At 41.6% G+C, this 22759-nt stretch overlaps 1 protein-coding gene across 2 annotated transcripts in view; it reads right to left on the bottom strand.

Annotated features, from left to right (window-relative positions):
• Positions 1–22759, bottom strand: part of klhl29 (kelch-like family member 29) — a 202479-nt gene that overhangs the window by 58099 nt on the left and 121621 nt on the right. For both annotated transcript variants that reach the window (XM_023430264.2, XM_023430263.2), the window contains exons 6-9: positions 16813–16951; positions 9506–9702; positions 7080–7192; positions 5470–5616 (exon numbers count right to left, since the gene is read on the bottom strand). In XM_023430264.2, the coding sequence (XP_023286032.1) occupies positions 5470–5616; positions 7080–7192; positions 9506–9702; positions 16813–16951 (596 nt within the window). The remainder of the gene's footprint in view (positions 1–5469; positions 5617–7079; positions 7193–9505; positions 9703–16812; positions 16952–22759) is intronic.

Here is a 22759-nt window from a genome sequence, read left to right as displayed (position 1 = left end):
GCACGATCTTTTCATATTCTTAATGAGGAGTTCAGTGTTTTTTAACATGTGAAACATATGGAAAGTATCCACAGGAGTCTGTGGACATATGGTAACGCTGCTTTTAGCTGGTCCGCCCACACTTAATTCGCCCACTTCCCTTCTCCCTGGACAAGCAGCATTTATAAGGAGTCCATATGCTTATCCAATTGTATTCTGACATACAACCCAGATAACACCTTGTGACTTCGCCTCTTTATTGATTTTTATCTTGCACACTGACCCAATGCAGCAACAAACCAGGTAAACATTCTCAGTGCCAGCGGATTCACATGCCCTGCAGCCCTGTCAGAATGCATATACTTTTAAACTCACACACACACACACACACACACACACACACACACACACACACACACACACACACACACACACACAGGATGAGAATGGGCTGAGCCTGCTGAAAGGCAGGGATAATGTGTCTAACAGCGAGCCTCTCAGGTCTGTCAGAGGCAGCAGAGAAACAGCCAGGAGGCCGCCATCCGCTAACACAGATGACAAATGTCCACTGAGCATTTCCCATTCCACTACTGTCAGCGAGGACTAACGCCTCTTACTATATGTGTGTGTGTCTGCGTGAAGTGATTCAGTGCCACGGTGGCATCAAATAAATGACACATGAACGGTCATATCTATTTGCTTTGCTCTGAGTAGATAGGAGTATGTGTCTGCTTTAGTGTGAAAAATGGACAACCCGCTGCTTAAAACGCAGCCCTGAATGGAAAAAAAAAAACAAAAAAACAAAAAAACAAAAACACACACACATACTCACTCACTGATTCACAAGTGTGTGTTCAATAGAGCATGTGCCCATGTTTAGTCTCACAGCGCTAACAAAGCCACTCAGCTGAAATGACCACAGCTCAGTGTCCCTTTGAGTGTGTGCAGGTTTCTGTGCAAGTGCTTTTTCTTCAGGTTAAAAAAATTTATGGATGAGTAAAATATGCTCTCGCAAATGGCTCTTCATCTGGGTTCAAGAGATGCTTTGCTGAGCGTGTTTGTGGGTTTTTATGACTGCCTGGCGTAACCATGTGTGCACATCAGCCAAAAGGATGGATGGGGGATGGAGAGAGATGTAGCGAACGACAGATGCTGACTGCTGCCCTGAGCAACTACTGACAGGTGCAATGTGTTCTCCTCCAAGGCCTACTTCAGCATGATTTCATTTAAAGGAAAAAAAAAACAAAAAAAAAAACGTTTTCTTATGCTCATTTAATTAAAAACACATTTCGTATGAGAGACTGCTTGAGGTACGTTAACATAAAACTTTCTGGCTTGTTTCTCACTGAATCATCTTTGACATCGACTGGCGTCTGTTTGATGATATAGTGGGTGGAGTACATTTTTACTATTCATCATGAATCTTGGGAAATCAGAGAAGATTACTGCCTTTGAACAGATAGTGTAAAGTGTTTGTTCTCTATGCACTGTATCGCTCAAGCAACTCTTCTGTGTTTATAAGAGAGAGCCCAGTGGAAAATGAGACGCCTTTGACTCGCTGTGGATATGCAGCCGCCGTGGTTGAGTAGCTTTGGTTCAAATGGCTGCACACATCAGGACCGAGCACGCTCTGGGACAACAAAGGACACAGATGAAAATGGAGGTCCGGAGTTCACTGGCTTGCATCAGATCACGTCCATTCTCTAATACACAAGTCGTACTTGTGCCGATAAACAAGTGACTCCCAGTCTTGTGTGAATGTTTGAGATATGAAGAGTGACATCCCGTGCATTTTATGTAAATCCCTGTGTGTACGTGTGTGTGTGTGTTTGTGCAGGAATGTGTGCTTGTGAGTTGGAGAGAAAAAGCAAAGATTGCTCGCTGCATCAATCTCCATCGCCTGGCTTCGTCTCCTCAAGAGTGTGTATTTGTCACAGATCATGCTGGGGGCGTCCTGTGTTGCGTTCACTTTGACTTGCTCTACAAAACAGCTTCCTTTTCAAGGATGATTGTTGTGACATAAAGTTCCTCATCTCAAAAAAAACCAAAAAGAAAAAACACACTATTAACCTTTTAAGGCGCGTGCAACGATGAAAAGTTTCCATTTTGAACTTGGAGCTTAAAAAGAGAGTCACTAAATTAAAAGTGATGCTTGTGGTGAAAGGGTCATTTGTGGATTTGAAGGTAAATGAATCGTAAAACAGTGAGGGAAACTCAGTTTATATCCCTTCACAGCCTCAAAGCATTTTTGTCCTTTGATAATTTCATTCTCTAACTACATAATGATAGCATCATTTGTTCTGGGAAATGATTTTTTCTTCTTAATGAGTGCTGAACGAAAAAAAAGAATCACATCACCACATTACCAGACTCAATTGTATAAAATCCCCAAAATAATATGAAGTAATACCTTTAACTATATTAATTTGGCTTGGGAACTGCAAATGTCAGGGCAGGCCATTGTTATTTCTGATGAGTGGACAGCGGGCCCTTGCTAATGGCAGGGCTGGCCTTTTTTATCATGAAAATACACCATTACCTCTCCTTTTTAGCTGTTACATTAGTTGGCCCCTTTCCAAAGAGCCAATTAATCAGCCTCTTTTGTCAGGTTGAGTCACCTGGCAAGATAGGATCCTCTATGAAATATGTTGGAGTGAGGCGTAATGGAGGTCCTATTCAGGGATTTGGCAGTGGCTGGCCTGTTATAATTGGAGCCGTGTGTCTGTGGTTGTCCCACAAAAGACTGCTGGGTGAAAGGAAGGACAGGTTTCTCTCTGTCAGCACCTTCACAGAGAAAACACGATGCAGGAGAGCATTTCAGCCCCTTGTTTATTGAACTTATGAAAGCAGCGTTTTGTAGACTAAATGAGAAGGGAGATTTAGTTCTCTGATGTTCTATTTCAATCTCCACCTCCGCGTTTAGATGTATACATTAATATATTCATCATTTATTGCAGGGCTCCAACAAATGGCCAATTTTCATTATTGAATCATGCTTTAATCTGTCTGTTCTGCTTTTATTAATGATTAGTTTATAAAATGATAGAAAATTTCCCCTCACCGTTACCCATTTGCTTTAAAATACAGAAACAGAAACATGCAGATGCTTGCAGGGCGGCACACCTTCAGTGATAGTCAATCAAAGAAAACTGTAACAGCTCTCTTCTTTCATTCAGTGGCTTTGTGTCTCATAGCAAACCATTATTAACGCTCAAATGCTCTCGCTCTGTCTCTAAGCGATGTCCGGGCCCCGTTTCCTGGTGCCATCGGATGTTAGTGACAGCATAGCGGAGAGAGAAAATTGCATATTATTTACCCATCGCCTTCAATATGCCACTTTTCCACTCTATAGCCTGCAGCTTACAACCCACAGCACATGCAGACACACAAACTTACAAAGACACACATAACACGCACGCTCAGATGAATGCAAACGCACATGAACTTAGCTCAAGGCTTAAAGCTTTTCTTCGCCTCTTGCCCGAATTTCTCAGCAATGCTGTGACATTCTGCCCTGACATGTCATTAAAAAGTGTCACAGGTTCTGGGGTAGTGATTTCCACTGCTCTCTGCCTCCAAACGGGGCAGCGGGGACGGAGGCGAGGGAGAGCGGCGAGCTGGTGCTGGACCGTGCATGTAAACTCAGCCCACAGGGTCGCAAACCTTCTCCTGTGGCTTGACGAAAGCAGACTATTCCCTCTCTGCTCTCCTCCTCTCCGTCTCTCACCAGGACTTTGCTAGTTGTTTTTTCGGTCACACATGGATAGGAGATTTGAGCTTGACCGAGAGCTCAATCACATCTCCGCGCCCCGGATGTCATGGCTCTGCGCAGAGGCACAAACCATTGGATATCAGATTAGAACACAGAGCCTCTTTTTCCATTCCACTTTCTTCATTTCTCACCCTCTCTTTTGCTTTTCTCAATCACTCCTTGGCCATTTCTGTCTTTCTGTTTCGCTCTGCTTCTCTCGCTTGCTCCAACTCTCCTCCAACCCCTCCTTCTTCTCTCCCTCTCCCCTCGGAGACGGGGTGACCCGGGTGTCTCTTCTTAGGAACCAGTGCGGTGGGTTGTTCAGACAACCGGGAAAATCTTCAATTTCTTTTTTTCTTCTACTTCATCTGAGTAACTCACCTCTGCACCTCTCCATTAGAGTGTGAGATTGCAGGAGTCCGCCGATCTCAGCTGGCTGGAGGTTTGCAACGCAGATGACAGGGATCGTATGTTCTCCGAAAAACTGTGCATCAGCCTTCTTGTGGCTCTTTGTGAATTTGCAGGAGCACCGCATAAAATTTTCCCATCAGTCACCACACAAATGCCAATTTGAGTGGATTTATCAGCAGTAGAGTCTGATAACCATGTCAAAAAATTGATTCTATACTGTTTCTCTCTTATTTTAATCTTAGAATCTGTGTGAGTAGCTCCGCTTCCTTATTTCTGACAAGCATCACCATCTGCTTTCAATAGTTTGTCCTTAAACTTTGTGTGGCATTTAATACTCTGGTCTGATAGATTTCACCATAATCTCAGAGTGCCACATATCAAAGGATAAATGCTAAATGTTTAATCCAAATGGTGAAAAATTCAAATATTGACGTATGTGCCTCATAAAAGTAGGTGCCAATAAAGTAACATTGATTGCAGAGGTCTGCACCGAATCTGATTCAGCTGATATAAGGCTGCTCCCCCACTTGCTGTCTGATGAGAAGACATTACTCTGAGCGAACGACTCTTGCAGTGATGGACTGGTGTAATTTATCTGATGATAATCTCACCTCCATTTTTAAACAGCTATAAAATACTTTAAAATCATCAGCTTTAAATTCATGTTTTTTATGACTGAATCCATAAAAATCTCATGACCTGAAGTTTTTAGCCACTGGATGGATCTGTCTACGGCGCAGTCTTTTTACCTTTTCATGAATGTGGGCTGGAGTTGACGCTCTGACCTTGAGGCTTATTGATTTCACGTTTGTTAAAATTTGACCCGCTGTACCTCACTGTCAATACCTATCTAGGAGATATAACCTTTGATTATGATTAACAGCCCCTAAGAATAAATCAAACACCTGTTAAGACTGCGGCCGTCTGTGTTTTTGTTGGGATTGTCATGCAGTATAATGTCTCACAAACAACTGAAGTTGAACTAAGAGTAGAGTGCATTCTGATGGCAAGGCACTCCTTGGATTATGAACAAATGCTATCGTGGGCTGCCTCTGAAGCACAAAGTTGATGAATACAACACAACCAAGAGAAAATGAGGAGCCACTTGTCTGGTTTCTTATGCTGTGTACCGTACACTACACTCATACGGCTCCACAGACATACAGTATCTGTACCGTCAGTGGTAACAAGGGGCTTTATCTCACTTTTTTGGTCTCATGATACACATGCAGTGTGAGCTCAGTTTGGTAAAGTACACTGTGGCGTCACAGCAGAGCAGACACACACTTCGCAAACACACTCGTCGGCTTTCTTTTTTTCCCCATTACCTGCACTCTGGAGTTGGGGTCTTGTTTGATCCATTTGATGACCGTCTCGTAGACTAGCTCCTCCGCCTTTGTGTTTAGACTGTCGTTGGACAGATACGCCACCAGGTCCTCCTTGGAAACACTCAGAATCTCCTCCTGACCTGCCACCTGAAGGGTCATGGAGGACAAAGGCATCAGCGAGTTCACCTGTGCTGTCTGACGGATGTGATTTCCTTACATGAACAGTAGTCCCTTTTGTCACATGCAAATGAAAAGTTGATCACTGCCAGTCAAAGCTTTGTTTGCTGCTTTAAGATTATAGGATTTAAAGCAATAGTTCGACATTTTTGGAGGCGCTCAGATTTTCTTTCTTTCTGAGAGTTTGTTGAGAAGATCGATACCACTTTTATACTGGTGGAGTGAGTAAGAAGCTAGTTATTTCTAACATATCTCTTTGTAGTTTTTACACATACAAACGTAACAGAGGTAAAGAGAGAATTATGTATTGTAATCAGACACAGTAAAGTGAATTCAGATTTCAGATTCAGATTACACTTGTGCTTCAGTTTGCATAATCACTGACAGGTAATAGAGTATAACAGGGGTAATTTTCTTTTATACATAAAGTATGAGGCCTTGAATTTTATTGAACAGAAAGTAGTGATAGTTCACAGAATATATGGTGCTTTAGATAAGTTTAGATCCCCTCACTGTCTTCACATTTTGTTATGTGGCAGCCTTATGCTAAAATCAATCATCAATCTACACTCAATACAAGAGAAATGAGAGGCAACTGAGCTAAATTTCAAGTGCCATAGTAACGGGTCTGAATACTTTAGAAAATGTGATATTTCAGTTTTAACTTTTCAATAAATCTGCAAAAAATTGTAAAATAATTTTTTTTTGTTTTGTCATTATGGAGTGTTGAGTGAAGGGGTATTGAGGGAGAAAATTATTATTATTTCAGCATAAGACTGCAACATAACAAAATGCGAAAAAGCTGAAGGGGTCTGAACACTTTCCTAATGCACCGTAGAGTGCAGCAGAGCAATTTTCTGTCCTCTGTGATTTTGTGTGATTGACCCGCCTCTTCAGCTACAGACAAATTGAGATCTCTTTGAATTTTCTCTTTGAGTCTTTGTCTATATCTTTACATTACTGCAAAGTGCAATATGTTGCACATAGCACAGTACACGGTGCTGTATGTGGTGAAAGCCTTGACCTGAATAAAGCCTTTTCATGTTGCTATTGAACAAACATACATTCGTTTACTTGTCAGGTCCATGTATTTGCCAGTTAGAACTTAAATGCATGGAACTGAATGGACGTCATGTACGTTCTGCATCAAAGACTTTAATCTTAATCTAGTCTCAACAAACTGCAGTTTGATTTAGTGTAATGAAAAGTACAATATTCCCCTCTGCAGTGTAAAGAGTGGAGTCTCACAAAATAGTGCTCAAGCAAAACAAGTCATTTTTATTGTATGAACTCTATTATGGTGATGATTTCAGATTTTATTACAGTTTTTTAATGGTTTTATTTACTTTTATTTTCTCTCAGTGGTGAAGACGCTGTGCAACTTTGTTCCACAGGAATCAATGAAATCATAAAGATGATGAATCTCTACCCACCTCAGGGAAGTTCTGCAGTGCAAAAGCTTTGGCCATGTTGTGGAGCTCCGTGCAACTCATAGCTTCAGCCATAGCCAGCACTCCCAGACAGTTAGCTGCAGTCAACTGTTTCTCTGGAGTCAATAAACAAGGTCGGAGAGAGGGGGAGACAGGCAGAAAGACAGAGAGAGGGGACAGAGAATCCAAAACAAGAAAGAAACAGAGACACGGGCAGATTGGTAAAGACAGGTAAAAAACATCATTCAGACATCCATAAAAAGATGACAGACGTAGAAAGCTACAGAGACAGAAAAAGTGGCTGCAGGTAGCACATACTCATAGCCTGTCGGGGTGTGTATCTGCCTGAGACTAAGGGAGAACAAGTATAATAACTCAAAAAAGCTCTGGGGACAAACAACGAGGGGAATCGATCGCTCACAGCCCAGGCAGGAGGTGGTGGATGGCAGGGAGTGGGATTTGGGATTAGCTGGGCCACTTTAAAGAAGTCCTGTCAGATCTTGGGTATACTACACACACACATACACACACACAAACAGAAAATATGAAACTAGCCTGATGGCCGGGCCAGTGGGGAGAAGGCTTATGCCAGCGTCTGTGATCTCCTCTAAGGGTGCAGCATTTAAGGTTGTGTGTCTGTAATTTTAGTTTTTTAATACACATCACCATTTATCACAGGAGAGGAAAATGTGCTGGTAGTGTAGTGCACACACACAAACACACACAGGCAAGTGAACACATGGATCCGCTGGGTCAGTGGCCACTGAATGAAGCCTGTTTAAACAATAGCCATTAAAGGGAGGCAACGAGAGGGCCTTTTATCACTGAAGACAGAGTCTGAGAGTCTTTCCTAAACAAATATCAACCGATAAAGGTCACCTAACATCTGCTATATCACAGCTAAACAAAAGCCAAACGGGGAACAAATAAAAGCTGGCTTCATGCTGCGTCAGAGTGGGGGTTAGAGGTTAAACAAAAGGCAGAAAATGTCCCTCTGTGATGCCATTTGAGCAGATGAAAAGTTATTACACTGTGCATGCTTACAAACTCACTGATGCACTATGGTGCATAATCCTTTCATCCGTTTCTTCAATACAGGACAGCCAGGTGTGCAATCTAATTTGTTGCATAAAAGTGTGTTGAGTTCACTTAGACCTACTTAGAAAAATGAGTGTTAGGTTGAGGCAGTAAAAACGTTAAATGCTTCCCATTGTGGCTAATATCTTCACAACAGCTGAAATACGGGGCATGTTGCTAATTCACTTTCAATCCTCTGATAATAAAAAGTCATGGGCTCTCACAGAGTAGCAGGCACAAAATAAATGACAGTTTCCATTTGGTTGAAGTTGTGTGAATAAGAGTCAAAGTGGTATAATTTGGTCTTGGAGATGTTAGTTATTTCTCCTCAGTGTATTTGTTACAAACTTCAATAATATCTGACACAGCATCAATTTCTCTCTGCTCAAGGACACACGCTTGCGCCTGTATTTCTCCCCTTCTAATGTGCTGAAATGTCATGAATCTTGTCAAGGAAGAATGGATTGACGTCTCAGTGGCAATGAAGTCTACAAATGGCTTCTCTGCTTCCCCTGCTTTTTTCTTTTTTTTTTTGTTCCCAAATCGAGAAAAACAAATCAATAACGTGGGCTGCTGGTTCTCTTCTACTTTCTTTTCACTCCTTTCCTGCCGCTGACCTTTTTGCTAACATGCACTTCCCTTGTGTTACCGATACCCAAAACAATTTATTAAATGGAATGCAAAATCTGACATTTGCAGCTTTTTGGTTGCCTGACCCACTAAAATCTGGCACATGCCATTTGCTTTTCATGTGACCTCTTGGGCTCCTGAAAGCCCCTCCCCTCCCCTCCTCCACTTTCCATACCTTGTCCAAGTATCAGGGTAGAGTATCAATCTGTTTCGCTATTTTTTCCGATTCCATCACGGTTCAGGCCAGAGGATTTGACATTTAAGTGACAATTGTTGCCTGACCTTTTTATAAATCTGCCCCTGTGCTCGGTGCTGCCCACTGGGACGAGATCAGAGGCACCGTGCCCAACCGAGAGCGTTAGCAGGCAGAATTCTCACACGGCTGCTAGCTTTGGAAACATGACAAAAAGGAACCCGATGTGCCAGAGTCTGGGCGGAAATTTAGGTTCTGCATGAGACATTCTGTACAGTTGTGCATGGTGGTGAAGCATGACAGCGTATGAAAATAAACGAGGCTGTAGACGCTACGTGTAGCAGGAAAAGGTCGCAAAGGAATATCTGATGCAATAGACATGCACACTTGCTGATATAAGCATATAACACTTGCGTGCGCACACGCACACGCACACACACACACACACACACACACACACACACACACACACACACACACACACACACACACACACACACACCCCTGCTGTTTTCTGAGCTGTTCCTACCTAGGAAGGAGACACAGACTTTACAGAAGGTGTTGAACTGGAACTTGTTGGCGGCCTCCAGCAGCGTCTTGGCGTTGGCCGAATCGATGACCAGCGACCCCGTGTAGACAAACTCGAGCAGCAGCTCCAGCACGTCAGCGCCGATTGTGCTCATGTTCAGCTCCAGCATCTCCCCGCTCCTCGTCTCACCCAATGACCTGATCAACCAATCATGGCAGAAACAGGGGAGTTTAGAGGCATAAGGAGAGGCAAAGCCAGGATGCAAAAACAAAAAGAGGATAGGGACACAGATACATGTATGCTACACACAACACCTACAACACACCTGGGCCAGTACGAGAGTGGGGAGAAAATAGGAGAATCATTACACAATAAGATCAAAACGTAAAGTGAAAAGGGACAGAAACAGAACTTTGGATGGTTTCTACTTTTCTATGGGACTAGCAGATTTGCAACTATAGTGCTGCATCTGAAACAAACGTCCCCTCTGAACAAAGATAAGGCAAACAAAAGTTATTGCTTTGCTTCCACAGGCATGCTTATCACATGTGTGTTTTCATGTATGCATAGTTTAGGAGGTGGACATGCATACATGGCAGGGTACATATGAGCTATCAAACAGAAAACAGAGAGAAAGAAAGTGACAGCACATTTCATACGCTGACATACTGTATGATAGAATGTCAAGTATGCTGGTTATAGCATGTTGCACTGGAGAGCTCTTGCTGTTTGTGAGCCTACACCGCTGCCGTGTGCGTGTTGGGTATCAAAGCGGCGTATCCACTCGTACTGGCATAGTGTAAGGGGTGCCAGGGAGTGCTTGGATGAGCAAATTAAATAGAATATGATATCCCTTCGTAATGCAGAGCTCGAGATGTGCGGGGAGTGGAGGGCTGCTTTCAGAACTGGGCCACGTTGTGACTTCACTGGGATCAAATGGCCGAGATTAGTCCACATGCAGGATCCCCCTGGGGAGGTATGAGAGCGTCAAATAACACCTCGCCACCCATGTTTAATGTCCCATGTGAAACAATAATCCACTCAAGGGCAAAATAAATGGAATCAAAGTCCCGCAGAACGCATGCCCCCACTACTATGTCTCTCTCCCTGCGGCTATGGACATCAACAATATGAAAAGTACCCTACATTAAGATGGATGGAGGCTGTTTGCTTCTGTCAGTCATGGTAGCACAATGATAACGCTCTGTTTCTCTGTGTGGGTGTTTGCTCATGTGCGTCTCTTTTCCTTTTCTGTTGGAGCCAGTTTGTTGGATTAGAAATCATGACAAACAGTCAGCATTTAGTGAGACACAGACAGCAAAACAAACAAGATGAGACAGGTAGACGAAATGGTTAGAGTGAAGACGAGAGAGGAGAGGCTGGGGGTGGGAGTGGATGAGAAGGAAGCAAAAGGAAGGGAGGCAGGGCGAGATGGTTCTTCCACAGGGAGCCAGCAGCCATCCTTCTGAGGGAGGGGTTGGGTTGTTCCATGACTGTGCCTTGGTCTTTTAAATAAGAGATATCCCCGCCCACCCCCGAAAAAAATCCACCATCACACCTAAACAGAGCCTTTGTCCCGGCTGCAATAATCATCAGTAGCCTGTAGTATATGAACTGAGACATTAGTTGTCATTTAAAGCGCACTCAGGAGGTGAGAGGGGAGAAGGACATCCAAAAATAAAATAAAAGACAATGGCATTTGTCTCTGGATGGACATTGGCTGGAAAAACCAAGGTAGTTACTCTTTTTCCTCCTGCAAAGCAAAAAGCCACATAGTGTTATTGCCCTTTTTCCGCACAAAGCCCTGCAGTGGGGGCAGGTAGTAAGACAGAAAGAAGGGAAGGGGAGTGTTGTTCAGCGTTAAAGTGATGGAGGGAGGTGGGGAAGAAAAAGCGGGGGAAGAGCTAAAAATAAAAGAAGAGCATGCTCATCAACCTGGTCAATTAGTGCAATAGCAACCGGCTCGAGTGGCAGTTTGTTTTGTCTTAGCACTTATGTTATGGAAATGACTTTTCTGGAGCTTCTAAAAGAGGTGGATATTTATGCCGCGTCTGATTGCAGACTTGAATTTAAATAGTGAGAGAGGGAGGCAGGGAGGACAGGAGAGACAGAGAGGAGAGGTAGGGCGAGGGGGGAAAAAAGATGGGCACACTCAGGCAAAGAAATTTGTTTGTGAAAAATGTACCACTTACTCAAGAGGAAGTCTTAAAATCAGCAGAGACTGTCAAAATGGTGGTGAGCAGAGGCGGAGAGGAAGGAGGGGGGGAGCAGCAACACACACACACACACACACACACACACACACACACACACACACACACACACACACACACACACACACACACTTTTCCTAATACATCCTTCAACCTAAAAAAGCCCATTTTACGGGGAATACATTTAGCTTTTTCTTACAAGACCATTTATTCTGTGGAAGCACATACACTAGCAAGACATGCTAAGATAGAAGCTTATTCAAATGCAAAGCCTACACTGTCTGGGCTAAAAATGGCTTGCATTTACATCCTCTGTCACAACATAAATCAGGAATGAATTATAAAAATAAACACACATAATACGGTAGCTTCATCTGTGTTGGGATTCAAGTTCTGCTTGTGTTTGCATTCCAGTATTGAGGCCATAACATCAGTTATGATACAGGAGACTTCAAGGCTATCTGGCTGGAACGAGTCCAGTTTGTGTCAGACGCTCTAAAGGACGAAGAGGACAGGGTGACAGGTGGAGAGTTTAAAAGCCCAAACCTCCGTCCAAGTGTGAACACGGGGCCATCAGCAGGAGAGAAAAAACTAAACGTGGACATCGGATTGACAGAACTCTTGATAGAAAAACTTGACCTGAAAGTTTAGTCTGAGGAGCGATGACAGAAGAGCCAGTGGAAGGCTGAAGTGGAACAACAAAATCTGACAGTAACATTTGCTACTACATGAATAAATGGCCAGTTGACTGAAACTTAAGAAAAGGTCTTATAAAAGCAGCCTAGCCATGCATTAAGTTTTTGTTTGCCCAGGTTTCTGAGATTTCTGCCTCCAACTCAGTACAATGGAGGTCAATGGAATCTAATTTTTGTTTCTTACAGCTTTTTTTGAAAAACACATCTCCTTAAAAAATAAAAAGCATCATGATTTTTTTTTTATTTACAAATATTCTGTATGAAAACTGCTGACATTCTAAAGCGTCACATAAAGTCAACCTGTCATATTCATCAGCTTTCTTGTTTGATTTATGCTGAATTAAAAAATGCCATAATTTGATTGAAAATGAACTAAAACTAAAGTAAATAACTACAATAAACAAATTTGGGGTTCCAAATTAAGTTTTCTGGTGGCACGAGCTGGTAGTTGCGTTAATAATTGCTTCTGGTCCTCTACTATGACCAGTGACACTGCTAAGTTTGTTATGTTTTTGTCTGTGGATTTCTGACAACAGGACTTGAAGCTCCACATTGTGAAGTTTACTCTTGGGTGTCTTTTCTTTGGAATGAAACTTGCTCACAAATGAAGTGGAACAGGAAGTCTTACAGGGAAATTTAAGGGAGATGATTATGTGCCATTCATCAATTTGAAACGGGCAATTTACGACAAATTTGTGCAGTTACAAGAATTTGCAGAGAATATCTTGGAATATAAGAGATTTAGGATAAGAATATGAAAATGTGTACGAGTAGTGTCACAAATCACAGACACGGGTCTCTCAAACCTGGACAAATAAAAGCAAACCTATCTGCATGACTGGATACAACTAGAGGAAAGCGAGGAGATGTTTTGTAATTTGGATGAACTGACCCTATAAATACAGCTGGTCAAAACAACGGTTCTAATTAAAATGTGAGGAGTATTACAGTGTCCTGTGTTCAGCTCAGGCTGACTGGAGCAGCAGAGGGCTGAACTGTGCACTCGGGGCTCAGCTGCAGTGTTCACACAGGGCCGACACTGTAATGGGCTTTAACACAGCTCTCTACCCATCTCATAGTCATAACACTCTCTGAGTAACAGGCACAGAAAAACCACGCGTCGACTCGGAGAAGGAGGGTGAGAAACAAAAGGCATGAAAGCATGTGTGTCAGGACTGCTGAAAGATTCTGGAGCTTTTTACATTACTGTGGTGTGGAGATGCAGTAGCCATAAATTAAATGCCTGCAGAGCACACTTATTGAAAAATCCCGAGCGGTAAAATGGAATTACCGGAGATGATCTGTCTCCCTGCTCTGTGCATCAGCCCTTTAAAGGATAGGGTAATAGGTTTTTGGGTGGGGGCAAGGGCAGACGTGTGCGTACATTTTGGAACGGCATTACATTCTTCAGGTATCATGGGGTAAGATGGCAGGTTGAATGAACACATTCTGTATGGGAGGCCTGGAAATTTGAGGTGAGGGTGGGCAGTGGAGGAGAACACTAAAAATTGAGAGACAGACATTTTAGGATTCGGATGAGAAAATGGATGCGTTTGTGGAAAGATTTTTTTTTTTTTTTTATTTCTTTGAAAACTCGTCTGATGCGGAGCCTTAGGAGTATCTCCCAAAAAGAATTTCCAAATTTTTAACATGGATGTTCATAATTACTTTGCCATTCCATGCTGCTAAATTTCGGCTCTTTGCCAATTAAGTGTTTAATTTCTTAAGTGACTCATTGGGTTGGTGTGTGTGTGTGCGTAGGCCAGGGAAACTAAGTGTGATGTGCACTCCCTCACCCTCCAGTATTACATCTCTACTTTCTGACTAATGGCAGCCTGCCTGGATAACACAAGAATTATGTCCTTGCAACCTGCGCACGCACGCACGCAAACACTCTCTCTCTCTCTAAAGCATGCATGCAGTAAAACACGTGCAGAGGCTTCATGTCAAGTACATTTGCACACACATACATTTTCCAGATTTCAAGTACATACTGTACACACACACAAACACAAACACACACGCACACACACTGTGAAGGTTTACAGCAGGCTGACGGCTTGAACAGCAGTGAATGCCTCCTGATCGAGTTGGGCGAGGGAGAGGGGGGGTACAGAGCATTTAAAGAGATGAAGTCTCTCTCTCTGTCTCTTATTTGACCTCATAAAGACGTGGACAGTAGTGAGCCATGAGTAGCATCAGCATAATTCCAGCTGCACTGAAAAAGTGGCCTGAGCAGCACATGGAAGGCCGTAACTCAATGACAGACAGGCCTTTGGCTCCGTTTGCTCCTCTCTGACCGAGCTTGCGACTCTGTGCCTGGCTGCAAACACCTCACAGCTACGACTGAAACGCTGCTCATCTCTCCCTCCCCTTGTATGCTCTTTAGTCGCTTTTATTCCTCTGTTTTTCTCCCTTTCTGTGCTTCTCTTGTCAGCGTTTCACTGCTGTCCTATTCTAACACAGCTCTCATCTCCATAAAGTCAAGGTGCCACATGCTTCATAAAGTCAACAGCCATCATTGTTGGTGTAGTTCATAACGTTGATGATCATGACTTCATTACATCAAACTAAAGACGTCTTACAAAATTAACAATTAGTATAACAAATTCATTAGATATTCTCCAGTGTGAAGTCAAATGATAAAATTTCGATTTTAGACACAATGTCATGAAAAATGACAGTGTTATGACAATAAATCACAGTAGTTTTACAATTAATTAACCAATTAATGAGAATTTGCTCTATTAAACTGTCAAATTAAACAAGAAAAATCAGACTATGTAGGCAGCAGAAGGCATGAAGACGAGCTTGATGAAATTCAGCCCGCTCCTCTGGGAGTCCCGGTGTCTTTCTGTGGCCCTGTCTCTACGCATAAATGATCTGGCCACTGTGAGTCCTGGATAAGAGGCACAGACGAGACAAGCTGATAGACAGGTTGACCAGCATGGGAGCTTCAGTTCTACCCAAAGTCACGTCAGTCTCGCAGGAAGCTTCTCTGCTATTGTCAAGGTCAAAGGAAGACCGAGTGTGTCTTTTTTTATTCATGGGGTGCATATCGCTGTCATGGAGATGAGTGGTGCTAGTATAGACGTGGCTCTGAGGTTTTTCTACCTCTGTTCTCTCTGGTTTTCCTCACTCCATCCCTATTCAGGAGGAACAAGTGTATCAGTGGTGAGCGAGGAGGCCGCGGTAGCTGATAAGCAGCTTTCTGATGAGCTCGCTGTGGAGGCAGCATGGCTACAGGGCAAAGTGACAAACTTCCCCAAGGCATTCCAGCTACCGCCAGCAACTGTGTGTGTCTTTCTGTTTGTCTTTGTCTTTGCTCAGCACTTCATTTCTAGCCATGCAAGTGAGAACAAACACACTCACACGCACAAACAGCAAGGCGGCAAAACAACTTTGGGTCCAGGGGACTCTCAATCAAGCCGAAAACACCTGCAAGGATTTGAAGTAAGGATGAGGACATTAGGGAATTATGGTATTCCCTCTCCGGAAAACAAGGCAGATAAAAAAAGACATACTTGCGCTATCAAACTTTACAGTCACACTCACACGTGTGCGCACACATCTAGAGACACTAAAAAGGTCTGCAGCTGACACAAACACACACACATACATACATACATATATACACACACACACACACACACACACACACACACACACACACACACACACACACACACGCACACTTGTATGCAGACAGGCACCCATGGAAACAAAACAGCCCGCGAATATAAAAAAATATGGAGTATGAAGGGCAGAATACTAGGGGAATACTTAGATCCACATCAAATGAATACATTAGTGAAGGGTGGTGTTAACCTGTGAAACTGGTGGTTCAGTAAGCTGTCTTAGATGCGCTTTTGTTTTGTCCTTTGTTTAAGACTGAAATGTCTTTTTTATTAGACTAACCATGATGTATTAGCATATGAAAAGGCTGTTTTGCAGCAAAAACTCACAAATTAGCAACAGAAAAATATGGTAGCTTGGGAGACAAAAATCCCTCTGCCCACAGAAGACAGCGTGGCTTTGGCGAATTACCACCCAAAGTGTAGAATGTATGATTCTTTTGTTTTGGCCCTTTGGTGAGTTTTAAAACATCCCCAGTCATGGAACATTTTCACTGCTCATTAAAATGGAAATGTGGTTAAATTGCCCTACATGGGGAGGAAAGGTAATGACGAGGGTTGACCTTTTTTCTCCAGTTTCAGATACATTCATTTGAGTGGGAAGAGGAAGGAATGGCTGCTGGCCCTGTGCTAGGAACCAAAGTCTTCACACACCTGCAAGAGAGAGAGGGGAAGGGAAAAAAAAAAAAAAAAGTGACACAAATGCGCCCTATGAAAAGAACAGACTGGATCAACAGCTGGTGGGAGGGGAAGCGAAGGCAAACCTTTTCACCAGGTCCTTGAAATACAAGCTGCAGGAAGCTAGAACATTTTGGTGGACTTCAAACTCTTTGCCTTCAACAATAATTTTCAGGTCTGTAAACTCTTTCGCTCTGCGCTGTTGGTTCAACTCCTTCAACATCTCTGTAGAACAAGAAAAAGAAACAGACAATGCCACATTTGGGTTTAGAATTTTCTCTCCTCCATACATACATGTGCATCAAAAAGCATGACAACAAGAAACAGAACAAAGTGTTGAAAAGTGCAGATTGTAGAACACAATAATGCTGGCCAGTCTTAAGAAACAGTTCATTATATGATAGGGAAGTGACATGTACAGATTCAATTCAACATTTCAGCCAAAGCAAAATGAAGCATGTATATAAATATGTAGCAGAAAAAATGTGCATGTAACAAATGGGAAATAATTAGCTCACATATTCTATCATGTACGGAGGATTAAGCAATACCTAAAACATGCTAGTGGATGACATAGAACTAGGAATGAGATTGTAAGAAAAACTATGATTATTATGGGAAAAGACACTTGTTAACTGTATTTGACTTCAGTAAATTTACACTGCAGCACTACAACTTCAATGAAGGGAAGCTGAATGAGATTAAAAAGCGCCTAAAAGAGATGTGGGCTGAAAACAGAGGTACTGTCAATGCATTATTCATATTGAAATCAAATTTTTTGGCTTCTCACTGGTGCCCTAGTCGGCATCGAGTTGACCTTCAAACATTGCTCAATGAGAAAACAACTGCTTATCCCCAAATCCCAACAACCGCTTCTGTCTCTCTTAGAAAAATACCCCACCCACCCTCGTCTTCTTCTCCGGAAAGAAAAAACAAAAAAAACAAGAAAAACAGGGACAAAACACAATCTGAGAAAACATGCTTAGAGCAAACCAATGTGCCGTTGAAGGCCACAGTACACAGTGAGCTGTATAATGTGGTGTAGTAGTACAATGTTAGGCCTGGCCTTACTGTAGCGTTAGGTCGCAGGCGCTTGTTTCTTTGTGTCTTAATGAGGCACCATGAGGGGATGCTGAGAGTGAAAATCAGCAGGAGACTAGCAACTTATTTTACAGCCTTAGGAGGGATAACCAACACTGCAGCTTTGTTAATTTCCTATCAAGAATGCCACTAAAAATGAACAGTAACAAAAAATGTAGAACATGATTATAGAGGGAGCCAGCCTCCATACTGTCTTCTAAGCATTAACAGAACTCTTCATAGAGACTGCAGGGTGGGAGGCACAGTAAACAGTTATTTGGCACAAAGCCTGTCATTGTTGTATAAAGGCACGTCTTCCATGCTGAGGAAAGATAAACAGTAGCCACAGTACTGTATGAGATACGTGATGAGATCGATAAGAGAGGTGGCAAATTCTCCCTCGATAAGCAGAAAGAGTTACTTTTCCCGAAGCTAATGCAGCCACTACCTCAGTGTAAGCATGAAAAAACGACGGTGCTGAGTCATTTGTTGTCAGTCGTGTCGTGTGTAACAAGGAAGGTGTGCATGGATGGATATGTGCTTTACACAGCAGCCTAGCCATTCAATGTGGGAAACTGATCAGACTTGTGATTGTATTGGTGACATCCAAGCTGAAATAAAAGACTTTTTCGTTATTATCCTGAAAGAAGTCCGTGTTCACGCCAGACTCAAAGCAGGGATTTAATTAACCTGGAATGACACTCGCCCTTTTATTTGGCTGGAATATCCACTCATTTAGCGCCTTCCATTCTCCTGACTGACACTGGGAGCTCAGCTCTGAATTAATTTTGTAGCTGAAATTATACAGTATAAAGACACATGACAAATAAGGTGCAATTCAGAAGCGTGCTTTGGTAAAAGCCTCTTCTCTGAGCGGCGCATCATTCAGAGTTATCGCATCAAAAAATTAATGGCCAGAAAGAATGACCTGGTTATTAAACATGCTGAATACCAAATAGGAGAAAAAAATAATAGATGCAGTTTTTGACAATACGCCCGTTGTACTTTGACCAGATGCACAGCTGCATGGTTCGAGTGAGCCATACACATGCACATGCAAACACAAAGCTGGCATTTGCGTTGTCTTTCATCCATCTCTCTCCACTCTCCACATTCCACTCCACTGCCGCTTGTCAGTTGGCCAGCTATCTGATTACTGTGTGGGCATGAACTGTGAATAGTGAATACACAGTAGTTTTGCACTTGCATTAGTGAATCTCCAGCGACCGATATGGCTCTCACCTCCAATCAGCCACACCGCACACCATCCATTTGCCCCAACAATAGAGAAAGTGAGAGGGGGAGACAGAGAACTCCACTTGTCAGTAAACAATGGCCGCCTCCCTCGGAGCCATGCAGACACACCTGAATGCCTGATGGAAAAGCTAATTATGGCTTCTTGGGGTGGATCGGTGAGTGCCCTAGAACAACTCATCACCGCCGAGCACCATGAAACTGCACATGGCGTCCCCATTCTTAGGTTTGGCGTGGAGTGTGGTGAGGCACAGCCATGTTCAATGGGACCACAGCGGCTTTGAAACACCAAACATCTCAATACTCTTGAAAAGGAAAAATCTCTTTGAGGACCGTCAAGTTCTGCAACGGAACTGTCTGGTGCGGATAAAACAGTTGTAAGGTTTGTTTTGCGGGAAGTACACAGATATTCTCATAGGAATATAATGTGCTACATTTCTGGATTATATCACAGACTGCATATAGTGATGAAAAGTGCTAGCGTAGTTTCCTGCCCCAAAGCTGTTCGCAGTGATAACAACACCCTGTGCTGGCTCTTGGTGATTGGTTGACACACTGCATGGGGGGTTTGAACACTGTGCCAGCTCTGCTGCTCAGCCTAGTAACTCTACTGTCAAATATCTCTGAGTGTTGTGGCCAATGGAGTCCTCGGGTGAGATTTGCAGTAACCTATCATCGCATGCAACTATAAGGTGTGGTAAGTCATTTTACCGAGCTGTGATTGGCTGCTGTAAAAAGGCAACTCAGCACGCCATTGGTTGGTGAACATGGAGCCATTTTAAGGTCCTACATGTATTTGACTTGTTCCCCTTCTAGATCCGCCATTTTACATCTTTACTCAAATATTGAAATTTTGAGACACATCTCCATAAGCTCATAATATTCTCTCTATTTTTTAAGAAGAACTTGCCAACTGACCTGAGTTGCTGTGGACAATAGGTTAAAAGGTAAAGGGCAAAACATTTAAAATGTTTGTATTACAGCAAAAGGCACTGCGGCAAATATGATGTTTTCTATATCTTCGTGAAGGGGAGCCGTCTTACAATTTTTATTTTTCCCATCGCTGAAAAAATGTCTGTCTTCATAATAAAATTCAACTCAAAATCATTAATATAAATTTAAAGAAACACACTGATTTGACTTTTATGATATTTAATTCTCAACTTTAAACATCATAATACATGTGCTGCTTTTCATGGCATCGTTCTTGATAAATAGGAGAGAATAATACACTGACGACTCAAAAATGATTAGGGATGAAACCATTTTTTAAACATTTTTTCAGGGCATGTAGAAGAACAAGATACAACAAAGAAGCTTGTTACTCAAGACAGGAGATATATGATGCCTTGTGAAAAACACTATATTAAAACATATATAGGAAAAAGTGACTTGATGATTATATAATCCATTCCAATCCTTTCTCTTAGTCACCATATTTCCCTCCATCTTCTCTGATAAATCTTGTGTTTTGACAGTACCAGTAAACATATAGTCATCCACATATCTCGATCCAATTGGATGACATTCTGTATTGTGCAGCAGAAAGGACAAAGATGTATTCACTTTGACCTTTTTCTTCTCTTTTAAACTTTCAACAATCAATTCCCACCAACACTCATGGCTTAATTACCTGGAACAAACCATGCTAGCTGATCAATAATTCAATGCACATCTCTGCCATAATGGGTTTTCTTTGGCTTGGAGAAAACAACAGTAAACAGTACATTTTTTTTAACAAAATAAAGCAGTTTTATAACACTACATATGAAAAGAAATTAACATTCCTTATTACTTAATTATCTTCAAAGCAATTGATAAAGCTTTTAAAGCTGTTATTAATATTTTTGTCTGGACATATGAGCAAGAGAAAATCATGAGAAATATTTACCATAATCAAAACGAATCAAATTTGATCACTTTAGATTAAATTACATACATTTTTAGTTGATTTGAGTTTATTTCAACTAATTACTTTTCAGTAATAAATGCTGTGTTTGAACTGAATTCAAAAGAATTACATTTTTGATAATCCAACCACGCTGAACGTTAAAAGGAAATTTATATTTCATGGTAAGTAAAGCCACCATGTTGAAAATTATTTTTGAAATTTATTTTGGAATGAATGAATGAACAACTTCCTGTAGGTATACATAAATGTATCATTTACATATAAATTAGTAGGCCAATTTACATGGTACTCATTCTTCCGGTTAGTTTTAATTAAATTATATTAAAACAGATTTTATGTTTTTGGTTATTTTGAAGAAGCAGCAGCAGCAGCACTGTTGCAGGACTGAAGGAGACTTGACTGAGGCAGTCTGATCAAAATGGGCTTACTCGTACAAAAGCCTTTTGATGAGTAGGGACGTTTGAGACATTCCATCTCAAAGAGCAACTTACAACAGAATACGTAGAGTGGGCCAAGAGCATGTCTGATAATAAATGCACACAAAAGAACTTTTTCCCAAGCAAAAAGCTTTCACAGTGTTGGGCTCCCCAAAATGTCTTTTCCCTATAGAGAACAGAAGGCCTGAAACCCTACAGTAAAACCCTGTTTGATAATGTCAGGAGGATTCATGAGAGGTATTCCCATGTGAAGTGCTGCACTAATAATAAAAAACGGATTAAAATGAATAACTTATCTGATATTAATTATGGGTAACTTGTTTTTGACACAGAATCCAAAACATTACGGTGTAGACCTGAGCACTATCACATGGATATTTGGGGAAAAAAAAAGCTTCCTGTCTGCTGCTGACTTTGATAAGAAAAACACTAAATGGTTTCCCTGTTTCTGACAGCACATATTAAAAACAACCACATGCAGCATTCACAGGCAGAGAGATGGTCAAAAGTTCACTATCTGCACAAGTTGTTGGATAATATAATGTCTCTATGCTGCAACCTCAGGTCCCAAGTACAACAACGGAAAAGATTCAATATCAGCTCTGAAGCCGAGGATGTGTTTATGTTAAATTCTTAAATTATGTCTTGACTGACTGATATGTTTTTTAGACTTTTCTGTCTCCGTGCAGCTAAAGCTTGCTTATTTAAATTCAGGGTTGTACCACCCTCAAACCACATTTTCAAAAAGGAAAGAAAAGATTTGTTGAGCTCAGATAACACAGGCATGGCCCTATTGTAAGTGAACTTGCTAAAAGAGCAAAGTCAAGTAAAAAGAACTGTTTGAATAAAATCGTAGACTTCTTGACTTCTGAACATGTTCTAGCTAGCAAAATATTTCAGTGGAATATATATATAGATATATCTATATATATTAGTAGGTGACATGGATATTTCTCAGGTTCTATTACAGTCTTTCACAAACATTTTTTCCTGTTTTGTTTTTTGATGTATATATCAGTTGTGTGTATTATCACAAAGTTGCAATTGGGGAAAAAAACTTTTATAAACATAATTTACATAAATCCTATTTTTACTATTTCTGTGGGGTTACTTATTAAAAAATCAGTTAGTATGCAATTGTTTAAACTCTATTGTTGTCTGAAATAGAAAAAGAGGCTCTTTATTGAAGATTAAAGAAAATATATTTTCTATTAAATTAAATTTGTAATTCTAAATCCTTCTCAACACTTTTCCCTGCAAATTTTAAGGTTAGTCTTTATATTGTGTTTTGGCATAAATTAGTTTTCTTTCTAACAAAGCTAAAAATGGCTACTTCAGTGTATCTTGATT

This window comes from Seriola lalandi, unplaced genomic scaffold, assembly GCF_002814215.2.
Source record: "Seriola lalandi dorsalis isolate HSWRI2012SDOR001 ecotype SW California unplaced genomic scaffold, Sedor1 jcf7180002054901, whole genome shotgun sequence".
Taxonomy (NCBI): Eukaryota; Metazoa; Chordata; class Actinopteri; order Carangiformes; family Carangidae; genus Seriola; species Seriola lalandi.
This window is presented reverse-complemented; position numbering and strand designations above follow the sequence as displayed.